This window comes from Meriones unguiculatus, chromosome 10 (assembly GCF_030254825.1).
Source record: "Meriones unguiculatus strain TT.TT164.6M chromosome 10, Bangor_MerUng_6.1, whole genome shotgun sequence".
NCBI lineage: Eukaryota > Metazoa > Chordata > Mammalia > Rodentia > Muridae > Meriones > Meriones unguiculatus.
In genome coordinates, this window is record NC_083358.1 from 48,262,279 (window position 1) to 48,283,114 (window position 20,836).

Below are 20,836 nucleotides of genomic sequence, written 5' to 3' on the forward strand. Positions count from 1 at the left end.
CAGAGAGACACTACCCAAATCAACAAAATCAGAAACGAAAAAGGGGATATAACCACAGACACTGAAGAAATCCAAACAATCATTAAGTGTTACTTCAAAAGCCTATATGCCACAATATTTGAAAATCTAAATGAAATGGACAATTTTCTTGACTGATTCCACATGCCAAACCTTATTCAAGACCAGGTAAATCAATTAAATAGTCCTGTATCCCCTAAGGAAATAGAACCTGTCATCAAAAGTCTCCCAGCAAAAAAAGCCCAGGGCCAGATGGTTTCAGCACAGAATTCTACCAGACCTTCACAGAAGAGCTAACACCAATACTTTTCATATTATGCCACATCGATGCAAAAATACTCAACAAAATACTTGCGAACCGAATACAAGAACACATCAAAGATATGATCCACTACGACCAAGTAGGCTTCATCCCAGGCATGCAGGGGTGGTTCAATATATGGAAATCCCTCAATGTGATCCACCACATAAACAAACTGAAGGAGAAAAAACATGTGATCATCTCCTTAGATGCTGAAAAGGCATTTGACAAAATCCAACATCCATTCATGTTTAAAGTCTTGGAGAGATCAGAGATACAAGGCACATACCTGAACATAGTAAAGGCAATATACAGCAAGCCTATAGCCAATATCAAACTCAATGGAGAGAACTTAAATCAATCCCACTGAAATCAGGGACAAGACAAGGCTGCCCACTCTCTCCATATCTCTTCAACATAGTTCTGGAAGTTCTTGCTAGAGCAATACGACAGTTGAAGGAGATCAAGGGGATACAAATTGGAAAGGAAGAAGTCAAATTATCACTATTTGCAGATGATATGATAGTATACGTGAGTGACCCCAAAAACTCTACCACGGAACTCCTACAGCTGATAAACACCTTCAGCAAAGTGGCCGGATACAAAATTAACTCAAAAAAATCAGTAGCCCTCCTGTATACAAAAGACAAAAGGGCTGAGAAAGAAATTAGGGAAACAACACCCTTCACAAATGACATAAGGTACCTCGGAGTAACCCTAACCAAGGAAGTCAAAGACTTGTATGAAAAAAATTTCAAGTCTCTGAAGAAAGAATTAGAAGAAGATATGAGAAGATGGAAAGATCTCCCATGTTCATGGCTTGGCAGGATTATCACAGTAAAAATGGCCATCTTACCAAAAGCAATCTACAGATTCAATGTTCCCATCAAATTACCAACACAATTCTTTACAGACCTGGAAAGAAAAATTCTCAACTTCATATGGAATAACAAGAAACCCAGAATTGCTAAAACAATCCTCTACAATAAAAGATCTTCTGGAGGTATCTCCATCCCTGATTTTAAGTTGTACTATAGAGCAACAGTTTTAAAAACTGCATGGTACTGGCATAATAACAGAATAGTGGATCAATGGAACCAAACAGAGGACCCAGAAATAAACCCACACACTTATGGACACCTGATCTTTGACAAAGGCGCCAAAACCATACAATGGAAAAAAGATAGCATCTTCAACAAATGGTGCTGGTCCAACTGGATGTCTACATGTAGAAAAATGAAAATAGATCCATACTTATCACCCTGCACAAAACTGAAGTCCAAGTGGATCAAAGACCTCAACATAAAACCTGACACATTAAATAGGCTAGAAAAAAAATTGGGGAATACCCTAGAACTCATCGGTACAGGAGAAAACTTCCTGAACAGAACACCGACAGCACAGGCTCTAAGAGCAACAATCAATAAATGGGACCTCATGAAACTGAAAAGCTTCTGCAAAGCAAAGGAGACCATCACCAAAACAAAGCGACCGCCTACAGATTGGGAAAGAATCTTCACCAACCCTTTATCTGACAGAGGACTCATATCCAGTATATATAAAGAACTAAAGAAGCTGAAAAGCAGCAAACCAAGTAATCCACTTAAAAAATGGGGAACAGAGCTAAACAGAGAATTCTCTGTAGAGGAATACCGAATGGCAGAGAAGCACTTAAAGAAATGCTCAACCTCACTAGCCATTAGGGAAATGCAAATCAAAACAACCCTGAGATTTCACCTTACACCCATGAGAATGGCCAAGATCAAAAACTCAAGTGACAACACATGCTGGAGAGGTTGTTGGAGAAAGGGGAACCCTTCTCCACTGCGGTGGGAATGTAAACTTGTACAACCACTCTGGAAATCAATCTGGCGCTTTCTCAGACAACTAGGAATACTGCATCCCCATGATCCAGCCATACCACTCCTAGGCATATATCCAAAAGAGGCTCAAGTACACAAAAAGGACCTTTGCTCAACCACGTTTGTAGCAGCTTTATTTGTAATAGCCAGAAGCTTGAAACAACCCAGATGCCCCTCAACTGAAGAATGGATGCAGAAATTGTGGTACATCTACACAATGGAATATTACTCAGCAATGAAAAATAAGGAAATCATGAAATTTGCAGGTAAATGGAGGGATCTGGAAAGGATCATCCTGAGTGAGTTGTCCAAGAAGCAAAAAGACACACATGGTATATACTCACTCATATAGACATACAACATAGGACAAACCCACTATAACCTGTGCATCTAAAGAAACTAAGCAAGAGAGAGAACCCTAACTAAAATGCCCAATCCCCATCCGGAAAGGCAAAGAGGATGGACATCAGAAAAAGAAGAAAACAGGAAACAACCTAGGAACCTACCACAGAGGGCCTCTGAAAGCCTCTGCCCTACAGACTATCAAAGCAGATGCTGAGCCTGATGGGCAACTGTTGGGCAGAGTGAATGGAATTTTATGTAAGAACTGGGAAATAGTAAGAGCTGGAGAGGACAGGATCTCCACAAGGAGAGCAACAGAACAAGAAAATTTGAACACGGGGAACCTCCCAGAGACTCATACTCCAACCAAGGTCTATTCTTGGAGATAACCCAGAACCCCTGCACAGATGTAGCCCAGGGCAGTTCAGAGTCCAACTGGGTTGCATAGTAATGTGAAGAGGGACTGCCTCTGACATAATCTGATTGGCCTGCTCTTTGATCACCTCCCCCTGGGGGGGAGCAGCCTTACCAGGCCATAGTAGAGGACAATGCAGCCACTTTTGATGTGAACTGATGGAGTAAGATCAGAAAGGAGAGGAGAACCTCCCATATCAGTGGACTTGGGGAGTGTCATGCATGCAGAGAGAGGAGGGAGGGTGGGACTGGGAGGGGAGGAGGGAAGGGCTTATGGGGGGATGCAGAATGAATAAAGTGTAATTGAGGAAAAATTTTTAAAAAAAAGGGAAAAATATAATTTAAGAACCTTAAATGACTTTCAAAAGTGGAGGAAAACATGGAGTTAGTCAATTTACATGGAGCATGTCTCGCCCCTGGGGGCAATGGTCTCCTGAACCTACTCAGACCTCGGACACCACCACTGCTAGTTCTAGAACTAATGGAAGATGTTCCAACGAGGGGGTTAAGGCTTCTCATAATATTTCCTATAAGCCCACACCTGTTTGTTTATATCCCCCATTTTTATTCATTATTAGCCAGATAGAGCCAAGTAATTGTGGTGATGATACTTGCTTTTTTGCCCAATGCTGGAATGCTAGTAAATTTAGGTATGCCCTGGTTACTTGCATGCCTCGCTGGTACCCGTTGATGTACCCGTTGATGCCCCTCACGCTATGACTCTCTTCAGACAGAAAAGGGATCTTGGAACTACAGCCGCCACTGTTACTGCCATCTCATTGGCGGCTGTTGGAGCTACCACCCTGGCATTAGCCATGAGTCATACTGTGCAGACTGCTCAGACCCTGAATAACCTTTTAGCCAATGTAGCTCATGCCTTAGATGTACAAAAAGGAATTAATGCTCAACTAAAAGGAGGCTTGATGGTGTTCAATCAGAGGATTGACCTCGTGCAGGAGCAAATTGATACCCTATGGCAAATCGCTCAACCTGGCTGTCAATGAGAGTATGCTGGACTTTGTGTCACTAGCATACAACAAGAGAATTTTTCCTGTGCTGCAAATCTGTCTAAACAATTGTCTAGCTATATTTTAGGTAATTGGACTGGAGAATTCGATACTACGATGGAGCAGCTGAGAGTGGCCATTATCACAGTAAATTCTACCAGAGTGGACGCAGGACTAGCCACAGGATTATCACCATGGATTGCTGCAACCATGAATCATCTGAAGGAATGGGCGGGCATGGGAGCGTTAGCAGGCCTTCTGGTGTTGGTCTCCTTGGTTTGCCTGTGGTGTATATGCAAGACTAGAGTCTCACAACAGCGTAATGCAGCCATGATCATTCAGGACTTTACAGCCATTGAAGCAGGACAGTCTCCCCAAGCATGGTTGGCTACCATAAAAAGCTAAAATGTTATGCTCAGGATGCGAGGCTAAGCACTGCACTCAGGGTCAGCCGCTTTGGACCCAGAGAGGAGCAAGTCTGATTGCATGAGGGTTAATGCCCCAGGTCCTGCCTCTGAGAAAAAGGTATTGGACGGGTCTGATGCTCTTTGGGTGGATGACACCTAAATGAACATCGGTACAAGTCCCAATTTATTTCTAATATCAGAGATCAGACCTCTACTCTTGCCTGATGCGTCTAAAACAAAAAGGGGGAACTGTAGAGAGCTGCGGAATGCTGTGCCTTAAAGATGGAGCTGGTTTCCGCCTTCCACCTTCCAGATGGTGAGTGCTCTCTGTCACAAACAACTCCACATTTGGCTAAGGCTGAGGATCTGGCTTGCTTCCATGTATGTGGACCTATATGCATTGCCCACGTGGCACGCTGGGGTTGGCTACCCAGAGGCTACATAAGCTGTGGGCTGGCTTTCCCCAGGGTCAGATGATTGTTCAAGGTTCCTGAATAAACTGCATTGAAAAAAAAAAAAAAAAAAAGAAATTAGGGAAACAACACCCTTCACAGTAGCCACAAATGACATAAAGTACCTTGGTGTGAACCTAATCATGCAAGTCAAAGACTTGTATGAAAAAAATTTCCAGTCTATGAAGAATTAGAAGAAAATATGAGAAGATGGAAAGATCTCCCATGCTCATAGCTTGGTAGGATTAACACAGTAAAAATGGCCATCTTACCAAAAGCAATCTACAGATTCAATGCAATTCCCATCAAATTACCAACACAATTCTTACAGACCTTGAAAGAAAAATTCTCACGTTCATATGGAACAACAAGAAACCCAGAATTGCCAAAAACAATTCTCTACAGTAAAAGATCTTCTGGAGGTATCTCCATCCCTGATCTCAAGCTGTACTATAGAGCAACAAAACTAAAAACTGCATGGTACTGCCATAGAAACAGACTGGTGGATCAATGGAATCGAAGACCTAGAAATAAATCTACACACTTACGGACACCTGATTTTTGACAAAGATTCCAAAACCATTCAATGGAAAAAAACTGCATCTTCAACAAATGGTGCTGGTCTAACTGGATGTCTATATGTAGAAAAATGCAAATAGATCCACACTTATCACCCTGCACAAAACTAAAGTCCAAGTGGATCAAAGACCTCAATATAAAACCAGACACACTAAACTGCTTAGAAGAAAAAGTGGGCAAGAGCCTTGAACTCATTGGCACAGGAGACAACTTCCTCAACAGAACACCAACAGCACAGGCTCTAAGTGCAACAATCAATAAATGGGACCTCATGAAACTAAAAAGCTTCTGTAAAGCAAAGGACACTGTCGTCAGAACAAAATGACAGCCTACACATTGGGAAAGGATCTTCACCAACCCTATATCTGACAGAGGACTAATATCCAGTATATATAAAGAACTCAAGAAGTTATACAGCAACAAATAAAGTAATCCAATTAAAAAATGGAGTACAGAGCTAAACAGAATTCTCAATAGAGGAATATCAAATGGCAGAGAAACACTTAAAGAAATGTTCAACATCCTTAGATATAAGGGAAATGCAAATCAAAACGACCCTAAGATTTCACGTTACACCCATCAGAATGGCCAAGATCAAAAACTCAAGAGACAACACATGCTGGAAAGGTTGTGAAGAAGGGGAACCCTCCTCCATTGCTGGTGGCAATGTAAACTGTTACAACCACTTTGGAAGTCAATCTGGTGCTTTCTCAGACAATTAGGAATAGTGCTTCCTCAAGACCCAGTTATACCATTGCTAGGTATAGACCCAAAATTTGCTCAAGTACACAACCAGGACATTTGCACAACCATGTTTGTAGCAGCTTTACCTGTAATAGCCAGAAGCTGAAAATAGCCCTGATGCCCTTCAATGGAGGAATGGATACAGAAATTTTGGTAAGTCTACACAATGGAATCTTACTCAGCAATAAAAAACAAGGAAAGCAAGAAATTTGGAGGTAAATGGTGGGATCTAGAAAAGTTCATCATGAATGAGCTATCTCAGAAGCAGATAGATGCACACGGTATATACTTACTCATACAGACATATAATAAAGGATAAACTTACTAAAATCTGTACATCTAAAGAAACTAATCAAGAGAGAGGACTCTTGCTAAAATGCTCAATCCCTATCCAGAAAGGCAAAGAGGATGGACATAAGAAGAAGAAAACAGGAAACAAGTTAGGAACCTGCCCCAGAGGGCCTCTAAAAGGCTCTGCCCTGCAGACTATCAAAGCAGATGCTGAGATTTATGGCCAAACCTTGGGCAGAGTTCAGGGAATCTTATGAAAGAAGTGGGAAATAGTAGGATCTGGAGAGGACAGGACCCCACAAGGAGAGGAACAGAACCCAAAAATCTAAGCACAGGGGTCTTTCCTGAGAATCATACTCCAACCAAGGGCCATTCATGGATTTACCCTAGGACCCCTACACAGGTGTAGCCCATAGCAGTTCAGTCTCCTAGTGGGTTCCATAGTAATGGGAACAGGGACTGTCTCTGACATGAACTGATTGGCCTGCTCTTTAATCACCTCCCCCTGACGGGGCAGCAGCCTTACCAGGACACAGAGGAAGACAATGCAGCCACTCCTGAGGAGACCTAATAGACTAGGATCAGAAGGAAAGAAATGAAGACCTCTCCTATCAGTGGACTTGGGGAGGGGCATGCATGCAGAAAGGGGAGGAGGGAAGGATTTGGGAGAGGAGGAGGGAAGGAACCCCAGGGGGGATACAAAGTGAATAAAGTGTAATTAATACAGAATTAAAAAAAAAAATAAAAAAGAAAGAAAGATGACATTGGATGGGAGCTGGGAGATTGACAGTGTAAGTGAAAAATCTGCCCAGCCCAAGGTAAATAAGGCAATTATGAAATCTAACAGGTGTCTATGTCTTATTATTTATGACTGCAGGTTAAATAATAACGCTGTGATATTATTAGGGCAAATAATAAACATCTTATAACCCAGCAGCCATTTTTTAAATTACTACAACATAAATGTTATAGAATATCATTACTAGTGACCATTATAATACACTATATTCCTAAAATAATCTATAGTTACCAATAAAAACTTACAACAGGGAATTGAATTTCCCAGCACCTTTTAAAACTTTCTGCCACAATTCTATTTTAAAGAAACTTGCCCTGCACCAAAAAGAAAGTAAAGCACAGCAAACCCAGAAGCAGGCAGCGCTAACATTACACCTAAAGCCAAAAGATTAGTTCTAGAGATGTGAGTGCAATCAGGGAACCCTGAGAGGTGGCAACCTAAAGAACAAGGTCCTCACAGCACAGCACAGCACAGCACCTCGTCTTACTACGAGGCCCTTCTGTAGGCACAAACTACTCACCAATGAGGTACACAAAACCTACTTCTGAAATGATTATCTCTTTTCATTGCCAACAAAACATCAGTACTCTCAGTAGTAGACTGAAGTTTTGAAAGATATCAACAGAAAAAAATGCCATTCATAGATTGTGCCCGAGAGAGTAGCTAGTTTTTAAAAACATCAATTACATAAATAACTTTTGGAAAACATACAGTGTAAGTATTAACTAAATTGTACCTTTAGTAGCCTACAAGAAGAAAATTCAGGTAGAACACGTAATTTGTTCCTCCGCAAATAAAGCAATTCCAGTGACTCCATGCCACCCATGTCAGAAGGCACAGTCTCCAGGAGATTGGCATCACAATCCAAATGCTTTAACCCTACAATACATATTCAGACACAATAAAAGATACTCTAACTTTTATTACACAGAAATAAATGCAGCATAACTTGTTATAGAATAATTACAGAAAAACATAAAATCACAACATTATCACAACAAAGACTTCAGAACCTGTTCCTATGGATATGACAATCAAAAACATGCAAATGTCCTTCCACTGAGTAAATAAAAATTGATTTTTATACTTAATTAAAGAGAAATGGTACTGTTAAAATCAATATTGAATAGTCCAGGCCATCTTTGAAATACAGTAAAACACAAAGTTTTCAGGTACTCTGCTAAACTACCCTTAAGTATATAAATTGTATGAACCATACTGCTCTCAATTACTCCTCTTCAAAAGAGCTTAGTGTAAGTAAACACCTAAATATCCATGTATATTGCTGAGTGAGGGAATGTGATGAACTTATGGCCAGCAGTGGCTTACACATATTTATATTTTTATGCAAGGTTTACATTTCTATGCAATGTATCCATCCATTTTGAGTCTTCCTTTTCTGCCTGTCTTCTTTTCTGTGGTGAATTTTATGTGCGATGTGTATGTGTATGTTTGCATTCGGTGTGAAGAACAGATATTGCTGTTTGGTATCATCTATCATTTCCATAATGACCCAGGACCTCAATAATTAGGCCAGTGAGTCCCAGGGATCTTCCTGTCAGCACCTCCCTAGCACAGAGATTCTTCATGAGTCAGGTATCCCAATTCAGATCCTCATGCTTGTACACAAGCATTTTATAGATGAGCATCTCCCTAGCTCCAATATGCTTTCCCTAATGCCTAGGCTAATCTGCCCAACAGGATCAAACACTGTATTTCAAGAATGGTTGTACTTTCAGGCCTTTATCTTTTGAGTATTTCTTCTTTGTTCGTTTATTTGTTTTAGGAGACAGGGTGTCCTCCCTCTATGAGGCTCAAGCTAGCCTCAGATCTGGATCCTCAAACCTCCTGGCTCACGCTCCTAAGTGCTAAGACTGCAGAAGCACACAACTACTTCTGCCTGATGTATACCTTTCTTTTCCAAAAAAACAAAACTGCAATTTTTATTATACGTTCTCCCATTTTAAGACTGAAAATAATTAAAAAAAATTCATCCTCAACCTTCCAATGAACTGGTATAAGCAATATGAATTTTGCAACTTATTTTCCTAATTTCAAGCCTGCCAATTTTAACAATCTAAAACTGCACTGATAGGCCACCTTCAGTTTCTTTTCTCTTAATATATGATGCTAATCACTTAAAAAAAAAATTGTAGTACTATTTTTAACTTCAAAAAACGGGGTATTTTTTAAAAGTTTAATATTTTTTGGTTATATATATATATGAGTGCTCTGCCTGTTCCAACAGTTTATATTACTTGACTAGAATAGTGAAGGAGAAAAAAGTGAACTGATCCACTGAAATCTGTAAAATTCTATCAACAAAGTTCATTGATAGCTGAGAGGTTAAGAGCACTCTCTGGCTGCTCTTTCAGAAGCCCCAGGTTCAGTTCCCAGCACCCACATAGTGACTAGTGACACACAACCACCCATAATTCTAGTTTCAAGGGATCTCTTCTGACCTCTGCAAATGCGATGCACATATATACATGCAGGCAAAACACTCAAACATATAAAATAAATAAAATCTAAAGAAAAAGGTTATTGTAAAGTTTGGGATCAGATCAGGAGTAGTAGCTGAAGAATAAAGCAGTGGAGTGGGGCGTAGTGTAGGGATACAAACTCAGCTCTAAACTTAATTTTTAATCCCATAATATTAATCTTTAAAGTGGGAGGAAAGTAAAAATCACTGTCCTATTTACCTTATCACTGTGACTAAGACAATGGCAAACACCATCACACATCATCACACAAATGGAAGATCCTAGGCTCTGCTCACCATTAACAAATAACAAGCAAATGTCCTATGTGAAGTAGAGGGAAGACACTGCAGCATGACTGAGAACAGAAACTCACACAGTCAGGAAGTCATCAGGCTGCTGTATGAGCTCAGATGTGCTATCTCAGCATGTTCAGTTATGAACAACAACAACAAAACAACAACAACAACAACAACATAAACCATGCTTCTGGCTGATTCAGCAGTAGCACTTGCCTAGCACACACAGGTTTTGAGTTTGATCTTGGTAGGGAAGGAGGGAGGAATGGGACATGTTCCTTATATTTTCCTTCTGGTTATGTATTATGTTAGTTCAGAGTAGTAACTTACTGCAAATTGCAAAGATAAGTAGAATCCTAAGTACTGGTAAATAAGGTCAAGGCCTGCCCAGAATAACTGCATTTATAGTATTGTTAAAGTAAAACCTCAAAGACTTAGAATTTAATTCAAAGTTATCTATAATCAATTGTAGCAAAATCACATCTATGACTTCTAAAATTATCAACAAGAGCTGGACAGAACAACTCAAATGTGCAATCCCAGCACTAGGGAGGTAGAAGAAAGATCAAACTATCTCCAACTATATAGCAAGTCTGAGGCCAGCCTGAGTTGTATGAGATAACATCTCAAAATCTTTATCAATTTCTCAGTATACAATTTTAATGTAATTTATAATTATACTTTCTCAAGAAAAATGTTTTCTATATTACTAGTCCAAAAAAGACTAGCTATGGTAAACAGTATATGGTGGGAAGTAGCATGGTCATGAATCTAGAAATACTAACCATGTTTTCTGTCTTTAAACAAACAAACAAACAAGGTTTTTACACTATAAAATAATAGCTCTGTGAGCCTAGCATGGTGGTCCATGCCTTTAATCCCAGCACATGTGAGGTAGCGGCAGACAGATCCCTGAGTTCAAGGCCAGCCTGGTCTACAGAGCGAGCTCCAGCACAGCAAGGGCTACACAGACAAATCCTGTCTTGAAGAACAAAACAAAACAAAAAAACAAAAAGTTCTGAGATAGTCAAGAATACAAATTGAGGTACCCAAATGTACCTGTGTTCCTTAATAATATCTCTGCAACACTCTGAATTGGCAATGATGAACGACAAAGCACTAACTTTTGATATTTCATTATTTTAAAATAGGATTAATAATCTGGGCATTCAGGCAAAATAGAACTCTCACTAGGTATCATTATTTCTAAGCCAAGGGTAGCTACAAATCACATGTGAAATCAGCTGAAAAGGAAAGGATGGTGAATAGATACATCATGACAGCATGAAGCAGAACCTTCTACTTCCCAGTAAGTTCTTTTCTTCTACTCACTAGTCCTATTTTCATTTTGTCATAAGCCTACATGTCTTTTGGTACTTATTCTTTAGGCAGAGCATAGATATAATGGTCTGGAGAAAATATTACTAAGTAGTGTTTATATTTACAATAAAATAATTTACTTTCTCTTTATTAACAATTTCTTTTCTAAAAGAAAGTTTGAAGCATTAAATTCAAATTCATACAGTTTTTACTATGGAGATTTACTTTTCATTCTGCTTATTTCTGCTGGCAAACTCTTCAGCTGGTTACTAGAAAGGTTGAGCCGCAGCAGACTGGACAGCAAAGCAACATCAGCAGGCACAGTTGCAAGATGATTGTTTGAAAGATCCTTCAAAAAGAAAAGACAGAATGAATCTATAAATGAGTAAATAGCAGTAAATAGATATTTATGTAAGGAATTTCAGTTATGAAGACATTTTAAGATGAGAGATGACTTCAGAGGAACTGGTATTTTCAATGTCAGCCACTGTCACAAAGACCAGGATTCATTCAAATGCTCCTCTTCCATAGCACTATGTGTCCATTCAAAGTCATGGGCAGAAATTAAAATCAGTCTCTACTCTGAAAGTATTTTACATGCTGGGGTCTGCTGCAAGATATTTGATCCCATTGTGAATCCCCAAAATGTGAACTATAAAACTCTGTTTCTTGCTTGGTGTAATTGAGCCCTAGCACACACCTTTAATCCAAGAGCTTTTTGTACACAGGATGTAATAAAGTTAACCCTAGGTCAAGAGTTGGAGCAAGAAATCAGCTGATAGGGACTAAACAGTAGGAGGGACTTGGAGTTGAAGGGTACCTAAGACAATGTGAAGAAAGAGCTTAAGCTCTGGCTTTAAGCTTAGGCTTCAGCTTCTCAGCTCCCTGACTTTTTTGGCTTTGAGCTAGCAAGCCTTTAGCCTTAGGTTTTTTGGCCTTTTCCTCCAGAGCCATCAGTTGTACTCGTGTGAGCCTTTTGGTTTTTTCCATCCGGACCTGAGCTGAGAAGGAAGGTCAGCTGGGTACTTTCTCTGCCTCTTTGAGTTAGGTTTTCATTCCAGCATCTGGCTCTGGAGTCTTTATTGGTAAAACAGAACGGCTGGGATTTTAATTTTTTAAAAAACAACAGGGGCCTACTAATACTAAGTCATACCTCTACAGTAGAACACATGATTCAAAAGATGATAAAAGAATTCTGTAGGTTATAGGATTAAGTGGGGATAGGGCAGAGGGATGGAGAACCAAAGAGGGTGGGGATTTTGGAGGGTACACAAAACTAGGGTGTATGAAAATCCTACTGTGTAAGCTAAGTTAAAAATGTAATTAAAAACCTGGAGGGACGGTTAAGAGTTCATATTGCTCTTTCAGAGGACTTGAGTTTGGTTCCCAGAACCCATATCAGGCAGCTCACAACGACCTATAACTCTAAGTCCAGGGAATCCAATGCCCTCGAAGGCTTTCACAAGTACCCATACTTGCATGCACACACTCACACTCATACAATTGAGTGCACACACATATAATTAAGAATAAAACTCACGTGGATGAATTTGGTATGTATAACATAAGAAGAGTTGTAGTACAGATGCCTTGCACTGGCAGATAGTGCTCTTTCCAGAAGACGTGGGTCATTAAAACAATCTCAGTGCCAGGCCTAGATTACCTGCCTATGATTTACTGATCAGGGAGTTCCCAAGGCCCTCAAGCAACACAGGTTATTTCCACTACTGTTCACTGCCTACCACAACTAGTCGGTTAAGACTCCACTGCTACACTTTGTTTGCAGGGCAAAGATAATATGGAATTGACTAGGAAACTTCCTCCATGCTGGCTAGCTTTCAGAATGCCAGGAGGTGCAGCCACTGGGGAAGAAGATACAATGAGCTTACTCAATACTGGACCCTACACGGTGCAATACTGACCTGATAAGTAAGGTGTACCTACAGTAGTGGCTTGGCTGTTGTTATGAAGGTGACAACAGCTTTATGCTTGGATATGAGGCCTGCTCCATGGAAGAGAATTCATGCTAGCATTGTAAACATGATCAAAAGCCCAAGACGGGGACAGTCATAGGCTCTGGGGACAGGTAGAGGAACTTACTAGTGTGACTTTGCTAAATGGCTGTGCTGTTAAACTCCCTTCTAAACGTTTATAATCAGAGATAAGTGCTACTTTCAATCTTGACTTCAGCTTCAAGGGCCCAACACCTTCTTTCAGCACTTGCATGAATGTGGCATACACTCACACAAACATAAACACATAAGAATATATTTGTTCTTAAAATCAACTTTAAAGTTTTTCTATAAAATTAACTTACACAATTAAAATCTTTACAAGACGATCCCTCCTTTCTTTCATTTTATCTGCAAACGCCATTTACTTCCTGTTGCAGGAAGACTGTTTCTATTTGTGGAGTGGGTCAACTCTAGCACACAGCTTTAATCCAAGAACTTTCTGTTTATTGTAAACAGGTGGTGTGGTAGGGCAGGCCCTGGCACCCACCATTAATCCAAGAGCTTTCTGTAAACAAGAGCTAAATAGAGTTAACCCTAGGTCAAGATTTGGAGCAAGAAGCCAGCTGACAAGGTTTAAGTAGAAACTTTGAAAGAAAAGTATTTAACAGAGCATGGATAGCTTTTGGCTTTTTCCATCTGGGATATGAGCTGAGTAAGAAAAGCTTTTTCCTCTGGGATGTTAGTAGGAAGGTCAGCTGAGGCTTTCTCTCCCTCTCTGAGCTAGTAGGCTTTTACTTAGCTCCTGAGTTTTTACTGGTAAATTGAATGATTGGGATTTTCTTTCTTTATAACAACAACTTCCCAAGCCTTACTTCCACTATGATCAGATTGAAAGACAATTTTTAATTTTAAACACTAGCACAAATGGTAGACAAATATAGGAAGGTGTACATACAGAATGAATTCTTAAACACTCAGAAATAACTTTTTCATTAGTAAGAAATACAACTTAAGGCTAAAATGATAAATTAGTTCTCTAAAACATGCCAACACATGAATAAGAGCCCAGTATGAAGTACTGAGAGCACATACTATTGCTGGACTGAGCCTTTCAGCTGAAATACCTTATTGTAGAATCTTATCCTGTTATAAAGGAGAGGAAAAGAATGTGCTTCGGAGGCAAAATGCCACCTTTAAATCTTAGTTTCGTTCACTGTTAACTGCATGACTTAGGACAAATTTCCTGTTGTATAAGCTTCAGTTTCTTCTGTATTAAAGGTCAGATGTACTTATACTTACTTTGCCATATATAAAGCCAATGCAAACTGTCTGTGGTTTTTATCTTAAAATTATTAAAATAATATCATACTGACTTATGGTTTAACTGTAGTTAAGGAAGATGAAACAGGAAGCATGAAAGCTTCACCAAAAAAGGTAGCAATTTAATAACTGGAGTAAACTAAGCGTGGAAAAATTGGAATACACAGGGCAGTGGTGCCACTGGGTAATACTGAGACTAGAATATAAAATAATGAAAGGACAGGGAAAAGAACTGATATACTTTGAGGACCACTTTCTTCTATTCTACTAAAATATAAAAGCATATGGGATAAGGGCTGGACAGACTGCTCAGCAGTTAAGAGCACTTAGCTGCTCTTGGGAAAGGCCCACGTTTGGTCCCAGCACCTACATGATGACTCAACTGTCTTTAACTCCTGTTACACTCTGGTATCCAAAAGAAAGTGCTGGAAACTCTGGAACTGAAGATACAAAGAGCTGATACCCTCTTTAAATGAAAACAAAAAGCCCCTGACTATCAAAGTCTCATCCACTTTTTCTCTTCCAAACTCTATTTTTGAAGGATTACCTAAAGTTCACTTAAAGTTTACTTTTCTATGATAACATAGAAAAGCCATGTTTACAGTTAGTAATTCAGCAACCTAATTAAAGTAAGTTCTGGCAAGCTACACATAAAATCAGCTGTGTCCTGTAACTTGACCCATATATTCAGTTTCTCAGCCTAGTGAAAATTCCCACCAGCCCCAAATCATGTAAAGGGCAAAGAGTCATAACTTACTAAATCTTCTAAGTTGGACAGATGCTCAAATCCCTCAGGTATGCATGTCAGCTCATTGTGTTGGAGGTACAGCATCTTCAGGTTTTTTAAGCTTGTAATTTCTTCAGGGAGCATTTTCAGTTTGTTATGGCTGTTAGTTAACAAAATAAATGCTGAGTGACTTAGTAGTAAACTATGTAAGAAATATTTACCAAAGGCATTTTTGTCAACCAACCATGTGCTCATCATAACTATCAAATGGCTCACTTGTTAATTGTTTATCAAGACCCACATCTCCAAAATAGACACCTATCAGCAGAAATATAAACCAACTAAGTTAGGGCTTGAAGAAAAAAAAATCAATAAAAAATATTCTTAAGCTAACAAATAATTTGTAATCTTTTGATTGCTTGTTTATAATCTGTTTATTTAGCATGTAATGTGAAAGAGACTTACTGGCCTCTTATATTCTGACATTGTTCCCTCCTAGTTAACGTAGCACCAAAAGACATCTCTCACTATAGTATGTCTAATACCTCTGTAACCATATCTATTTTATAGACAAGTTAGTCAAACTATGCTTTAAGTACCTTTATTCTTCTAAAAAAAAATCTCAGAGCTTGAATTATCTACATAACAGATAAGACAAACATATTTTCTTAATCTAGATGTGTACTGGAAGCAAATATTTGCCATTAGGAATGTAATTCCAGAAACATGTGTATGGAGCCCAAAGGAGCTTGGACATGTTTAACTAACAGTAAAGTCACCAGGGCTGGGACTCAGCCCATTGCCAAGCACATGTAAGGTACTGACTTCTCCATGAAGTACCACAAACCCAAACACTCAAACCAAAATAGCAGGAGAACACAAAATTCTTCAGCACTAATGAAGTAATTATTATTTCTAACGGACTGTATAATACTTAGATTTTTAGGCTAAAAGAATTCCTTAAAAACCTAAGACTCTGAGAAAGAGGTTTTCTAAAACAGTATCATAAACATAAAACATAAAAATCAACTGATCTTATATTTGTAAAATCAAGAGCATGTAATAAATTCTAAAAACCAACACATAGGCAAATAAAGTCGCTATGCACAGCCCCACAGACTTGTGAGACCAAGGCACAGCAGTTTTGGGTCACACTGGTGCTGGGCTGGAACTCATTCGACCCTGTTTCCCACTGGGCCACCCTGCAGCTCCAGGATATTTTCTAGGTGAAGAAAAGGGATTTCAGGTTCACACCACTGATCTGCACATTTAGAATAGGTTCAGATTTTACCTGATGTTAAGTTTCTGAAGATTGTCTAGCTCTCTTATAGCTGAAGGAAGTGACGTCAGCTGATTATCATGAATCTAAAATGATTACAATACAAAGACAATATTCTTAGTTTTACAATTAGGAATATTTCAGCTTTGCCACTGAACAAAATTATTCACTAAAATCCTGTTCTTCAAATTCAGTGGTAATGTGTTGGCTGATCAATAATTTATTTTGTTGACCAAAATGCTGTTCAGAAATTGTAAAGTAATAAGCTATTCATTTAAATACTACCAAAATGAAAAGTGAGAAACACAAACTTGACCTAAGTCGTGTTTCCACAAACTCAGAGGTAGAACCTAGCAGCAGTGTTCTGGCGGTCTTTTCACACACAGAACAGACATGAGCTGGGATAACAGCTTTACAGTCTCACAGTAAAAAGAGCCTCAGAGTAAGCCAGACTATTATTTTGTTATTTTACACACAAAACCGATACCACCTCCAAGAATGACACTCTGACATCCATCATCTCCACACATGAATTGAAGGGTCTGGACACTGCCGAGTACAGTGGAAGTCTGCAGATTCTAAAAACAACCGTTTGCATTCACTTCTCATATGACAGGTCAGCATTACAAAACACTCAATTAAAAACACAAAAAAAAATTCAGCTGAATAGTTCCAATGAGTCTGACAGCAAGTTACAAAACAAGATCGCAAAAAGTGCAAGTTCCATATTTGCCTTAGTGTCCAGAATAAAAGGTAACAAGAAAAAGAGAGAGAGAGAGAGAGAGAGAGAGAGAGAGAGAGAGAGGCCAAGTGCCAGTGCTGTTTGCACACAACACTCATTTAATCCCAGCATCTACATTTGGTCTGTGGCCATGGAGACACAGAGCCAACCTTCTAACTCAGTTTTTTATTTCTCTTTCATTCTACAAGCTCAGCAATGAAGATTTCTTGTTTAGCAAACCCTAAATTTAGCTCTTCAACTTGGCCTAAATTTAGTCTTTTCAACTAAGATTCAGTAATTACAGTCAACTTACATCAAGAACAGTAAGGGCAGGTAAGAGCCGGAGGTCATCGGAAAGAGACTGGAGTTTATTGCTGGAGATGATTAGCTTGGTCAGATCGGTCTGCTCCCACCATCGCTCAGTAGAACTGAATGAAAGATTCTGATTGGCCTCCTCAGGGATGTCCACATTTATTCTCCATACACACTGAGGGACTATCTCCATCACCACCAACCGCATCAGGAAGAAAAAGGGGTGTGGGGGATAAAAACGAAGTGAATACTACATGGCATACTCATTGAGTACTCAGCTTACAATGGACCCAAGTAGCTCCCAGGGCCTGAGGGACAGCTTGGTGGGTATATTAGCTACTTTTTTACTGCTGTAAGAAAACATCATAACCAAGGCAACTGATAAAGTGTTTAATTTGGGTTAAGGTTTCAGAGTGTTAGAGTGCACGATGGTGAAGTAAATGATCAGAGCTTGCACCCTGAGCCACACTCATGAGGCAGAGAAAGGTACTCTGGAAAAATGTATGAGTCTTCAAAGTCCCCCTAGTGACAGACTTCCTCCAAGGTCACATCTCCCAATCCTCCCAAACACTTCTACCACCTGGGACCAAATATTCAAACATACAGCCTATGGGGGCCTTCTCATTCACACCACCGCAGTAGATAAGTACACTTGCTGTTAAGCCTCACATGAGTTTGATCCCCAGAACACACATGGTGGAAAAAGTAACTCCTGAAAGTTGTTCCCTGACTTGCCCATGTGTGTACAGGTAAATCAATAAATAATTTTAAAAGCATTTAAATTTCAATAAGCCAAACATGAATAAATTACACAGTGTAAGTTTATTTTATTAGAAAAAAGAAAGACTGCAATGTGTATTTTATATGAGACCTCAAGTTTAATTCCTAGTACTGAAAACATGGCATACATTAAACTGTAGGCATAATGTTATTGTGTACTGTGTAAAGATTCAAATGCTGATTTCTGGGGCCCCCATATCTGTTTGTATTCCTTGTTCTGAGAATCTCTTGTATCAATGTTGTATAAACACTGCTCCCCAAATGTCCCCTGATATGTCAACAAGACAGCCTACAGCCAATCACTGAGCAGGGGAGAGAATAAGGCTGAACCCCTGACAGCCAGGGAAGGAGGAGATAGAGGGAGGAAAAGGGGATTCAGCTTCCAGAAGAGGTCCAGGAGACATTACGAGAAGAGAGCAGCTGGAGCAGAAAAAAGCCATCAAGTCCAACTATCTCTGGGATTTTGCCAGATTAACTTAGAGTTAAGGATAGATTAATAACTGCTCATATTATGCCATAAAGCTAGTCCAGTCAATTATTTGGGTCACAGCAGGGATAAAGAGAGAAACTGACACACACATTTTAAAGCAACCACTAACACCGAACTCTCCTAACATCTCTGTGAGACAGGTGGTTTTACTATTCCCATTTTGTAGGTGAGAAAATGTGTGAAATATCCAGGGTTCAAAGCAGGTATATGTCAGCACTACACTCAAACCCTGCAAAGGCACTTGCCATTATAGCCTGTGAACAGTGTCTGACCCTAGCAGCTGCTCTCCACTTCACTAGACATCATTTTGTTTCTTACCCACCAAACAAAACTGTCATTGTACTATAACAAAAGGTATCTCTTATAATGTAGTGAGTATAACAGTCACTATGAAATGGATGCTTCACTAGAGTGGCTTGTCTCCAGGCAAGGACCTAGGTTCAATCCCTAGCACTGCACTGAGATAAGCAAAAGCTTGAATCTCTAGGAAGAAGCTTGCTAACAGAGTGTAGCAAATCTACTTCTGTACCTGTGCCGTCAAACTGTGTAAAGAGAGCGTTTCACCCCTTGACAAAGGTATGGCTGCAGGCATGGTGACACAGAACTTGGAATGGCATTACTCAATCCAATCAATCACTAGCTATGCTCTGTCTTCAATGGCATTCGAATTCACCAGAGACTCCCCAGTGAAATGCTGAAATGGAGGCTTCCCTCAGTATGAGCAAGGAAAAGGGAGTCAGAATAGGGAAAAGAGATTTTAATCCCAAAGAGACAAATAGAAGAAAAGCTTTGAAATTCAAAAAGGAAAAGAATAGGGGAAAAGAACAGAAAGTTGTTCAAGCATCTCTCTTTTTTTCTTTCTGCAAGTTTGGATTTTTACTATATTTTAATTTTGTATGTTTCTATTATTCCTTTCCACACAATCATTTAACTTGTTTATACTCCCTCCCCCAAACTTGGAAACAATATTTCTGTGCTGACTACTTTTAAGTCAACTTGACATAAGCTAGAGTCACTTAAGAGGAGGGAGCCTTAATAAGATCAGGCTATCTACAGGTCTGTAGAGCATTTTTTAAATTAATGATTGGCAGAGGAGGGCCCAGCCCATTGTATGTGGTTTCCCTGGGCTGGTGGTCCAGGATATTATAAGACAATAAGTTGAGTAAGCTCTGAAGAGCAAGTAAGTAAGCAGCACTGGTCCATGGCCTCAGCATTAACTTCTGTTTCTAGGTTCCTGCTCTTCTTTCAATGATGCCAAAAAAAAAAAACAAAACAAAAAACACCCTTTTATTCCCTAAGTAGCTTTTGGTCATGGTCCTCACAGCAATAAAAACCCTAACTCTGACAACCACTGATGGTATATTAGTGAGCAATACCAAATTTTCAATGTATGTAATCTTTGTTGTTTGATAGTTTGGAGTCACAACAGTCTCTTTCTTGATGGATGGTATACTGAGCCTTCAAGAACAGTCTGCTCAATATGAAAACACCCTTCAAAACGCTAGACTAGATACACAAACCAAGAGATGTGCAAACTGCAACACAGAGCTATAAAAAACATGAAAAAGCAAAGAACTATGATCCCTCAAAATTTACAAAACTGCTCTTCACAGATACTGAAATAGACAAAATGTCACATGAAACTTTCAAATTTTCTGGTAAGAAATTCTCAGTATATTAAAAGATACAAACAAGCAGATGATTTCAATCTAGGCCTTAGAGAAGACAGTCAGCAAAACAGATGAAAACATATGCAACGTGGATGAAAAAGTTAGGAACATGGAAGAAAAATTCAGAAAGGAAATTGAGATCAAAAGTAAAAAAATCTTCCTACATCAATTAGCATAGTCAAGACAATCTCCCAGAGTCCACACAGGCTGCCCTGTGCTGACACCAGAGAAACACTTTGCTATTGTTCCAGTGCTGCACATGAGCTC

At 39.4% G+C, this 20,836-nt stretch overlaps 1 protein-coding gene across 2 annotated transcripts in view; it reads right to left on the reverse strand.

Moving 5' to 3' along the window:
* Lrrc40 (leucine rich repeat containing 40) overlaps window positions 1-20,836 on the reverse strand; it is a 45,915-nt gene that overhangs the window by 23,546 nt on the left and 1,533 nt on the right. For both annotated transcript variants that reach the window (XM_060392431.1, XM_060392432.1), the window contains exons 2-6: window positions 17,631-17,812; window positions 16,609-16,682; window positions 15,348-15,477; window positions 11,541-11,664; window positions 7,953-8,095 (exon numbers count right to left, since the gene is read on the reverse strand). In XM_060392431.1, the coding sequence (XP_060248414.1) occupies window positions 7,953-8,095; window positions 11,541-11,664; window positions 15,348-15,477; window positions 16,609-16,682; window positions 17,631-17,812 (653 nt within the window). The remainder of the gene's footprint in view (window positions 1-7,952; window positions 8,096-11,540; window positions 11,665-15,347; window positions 15,478-16,608; window positions 16,683-17,630; window positions 17,813-20,836) is intronic.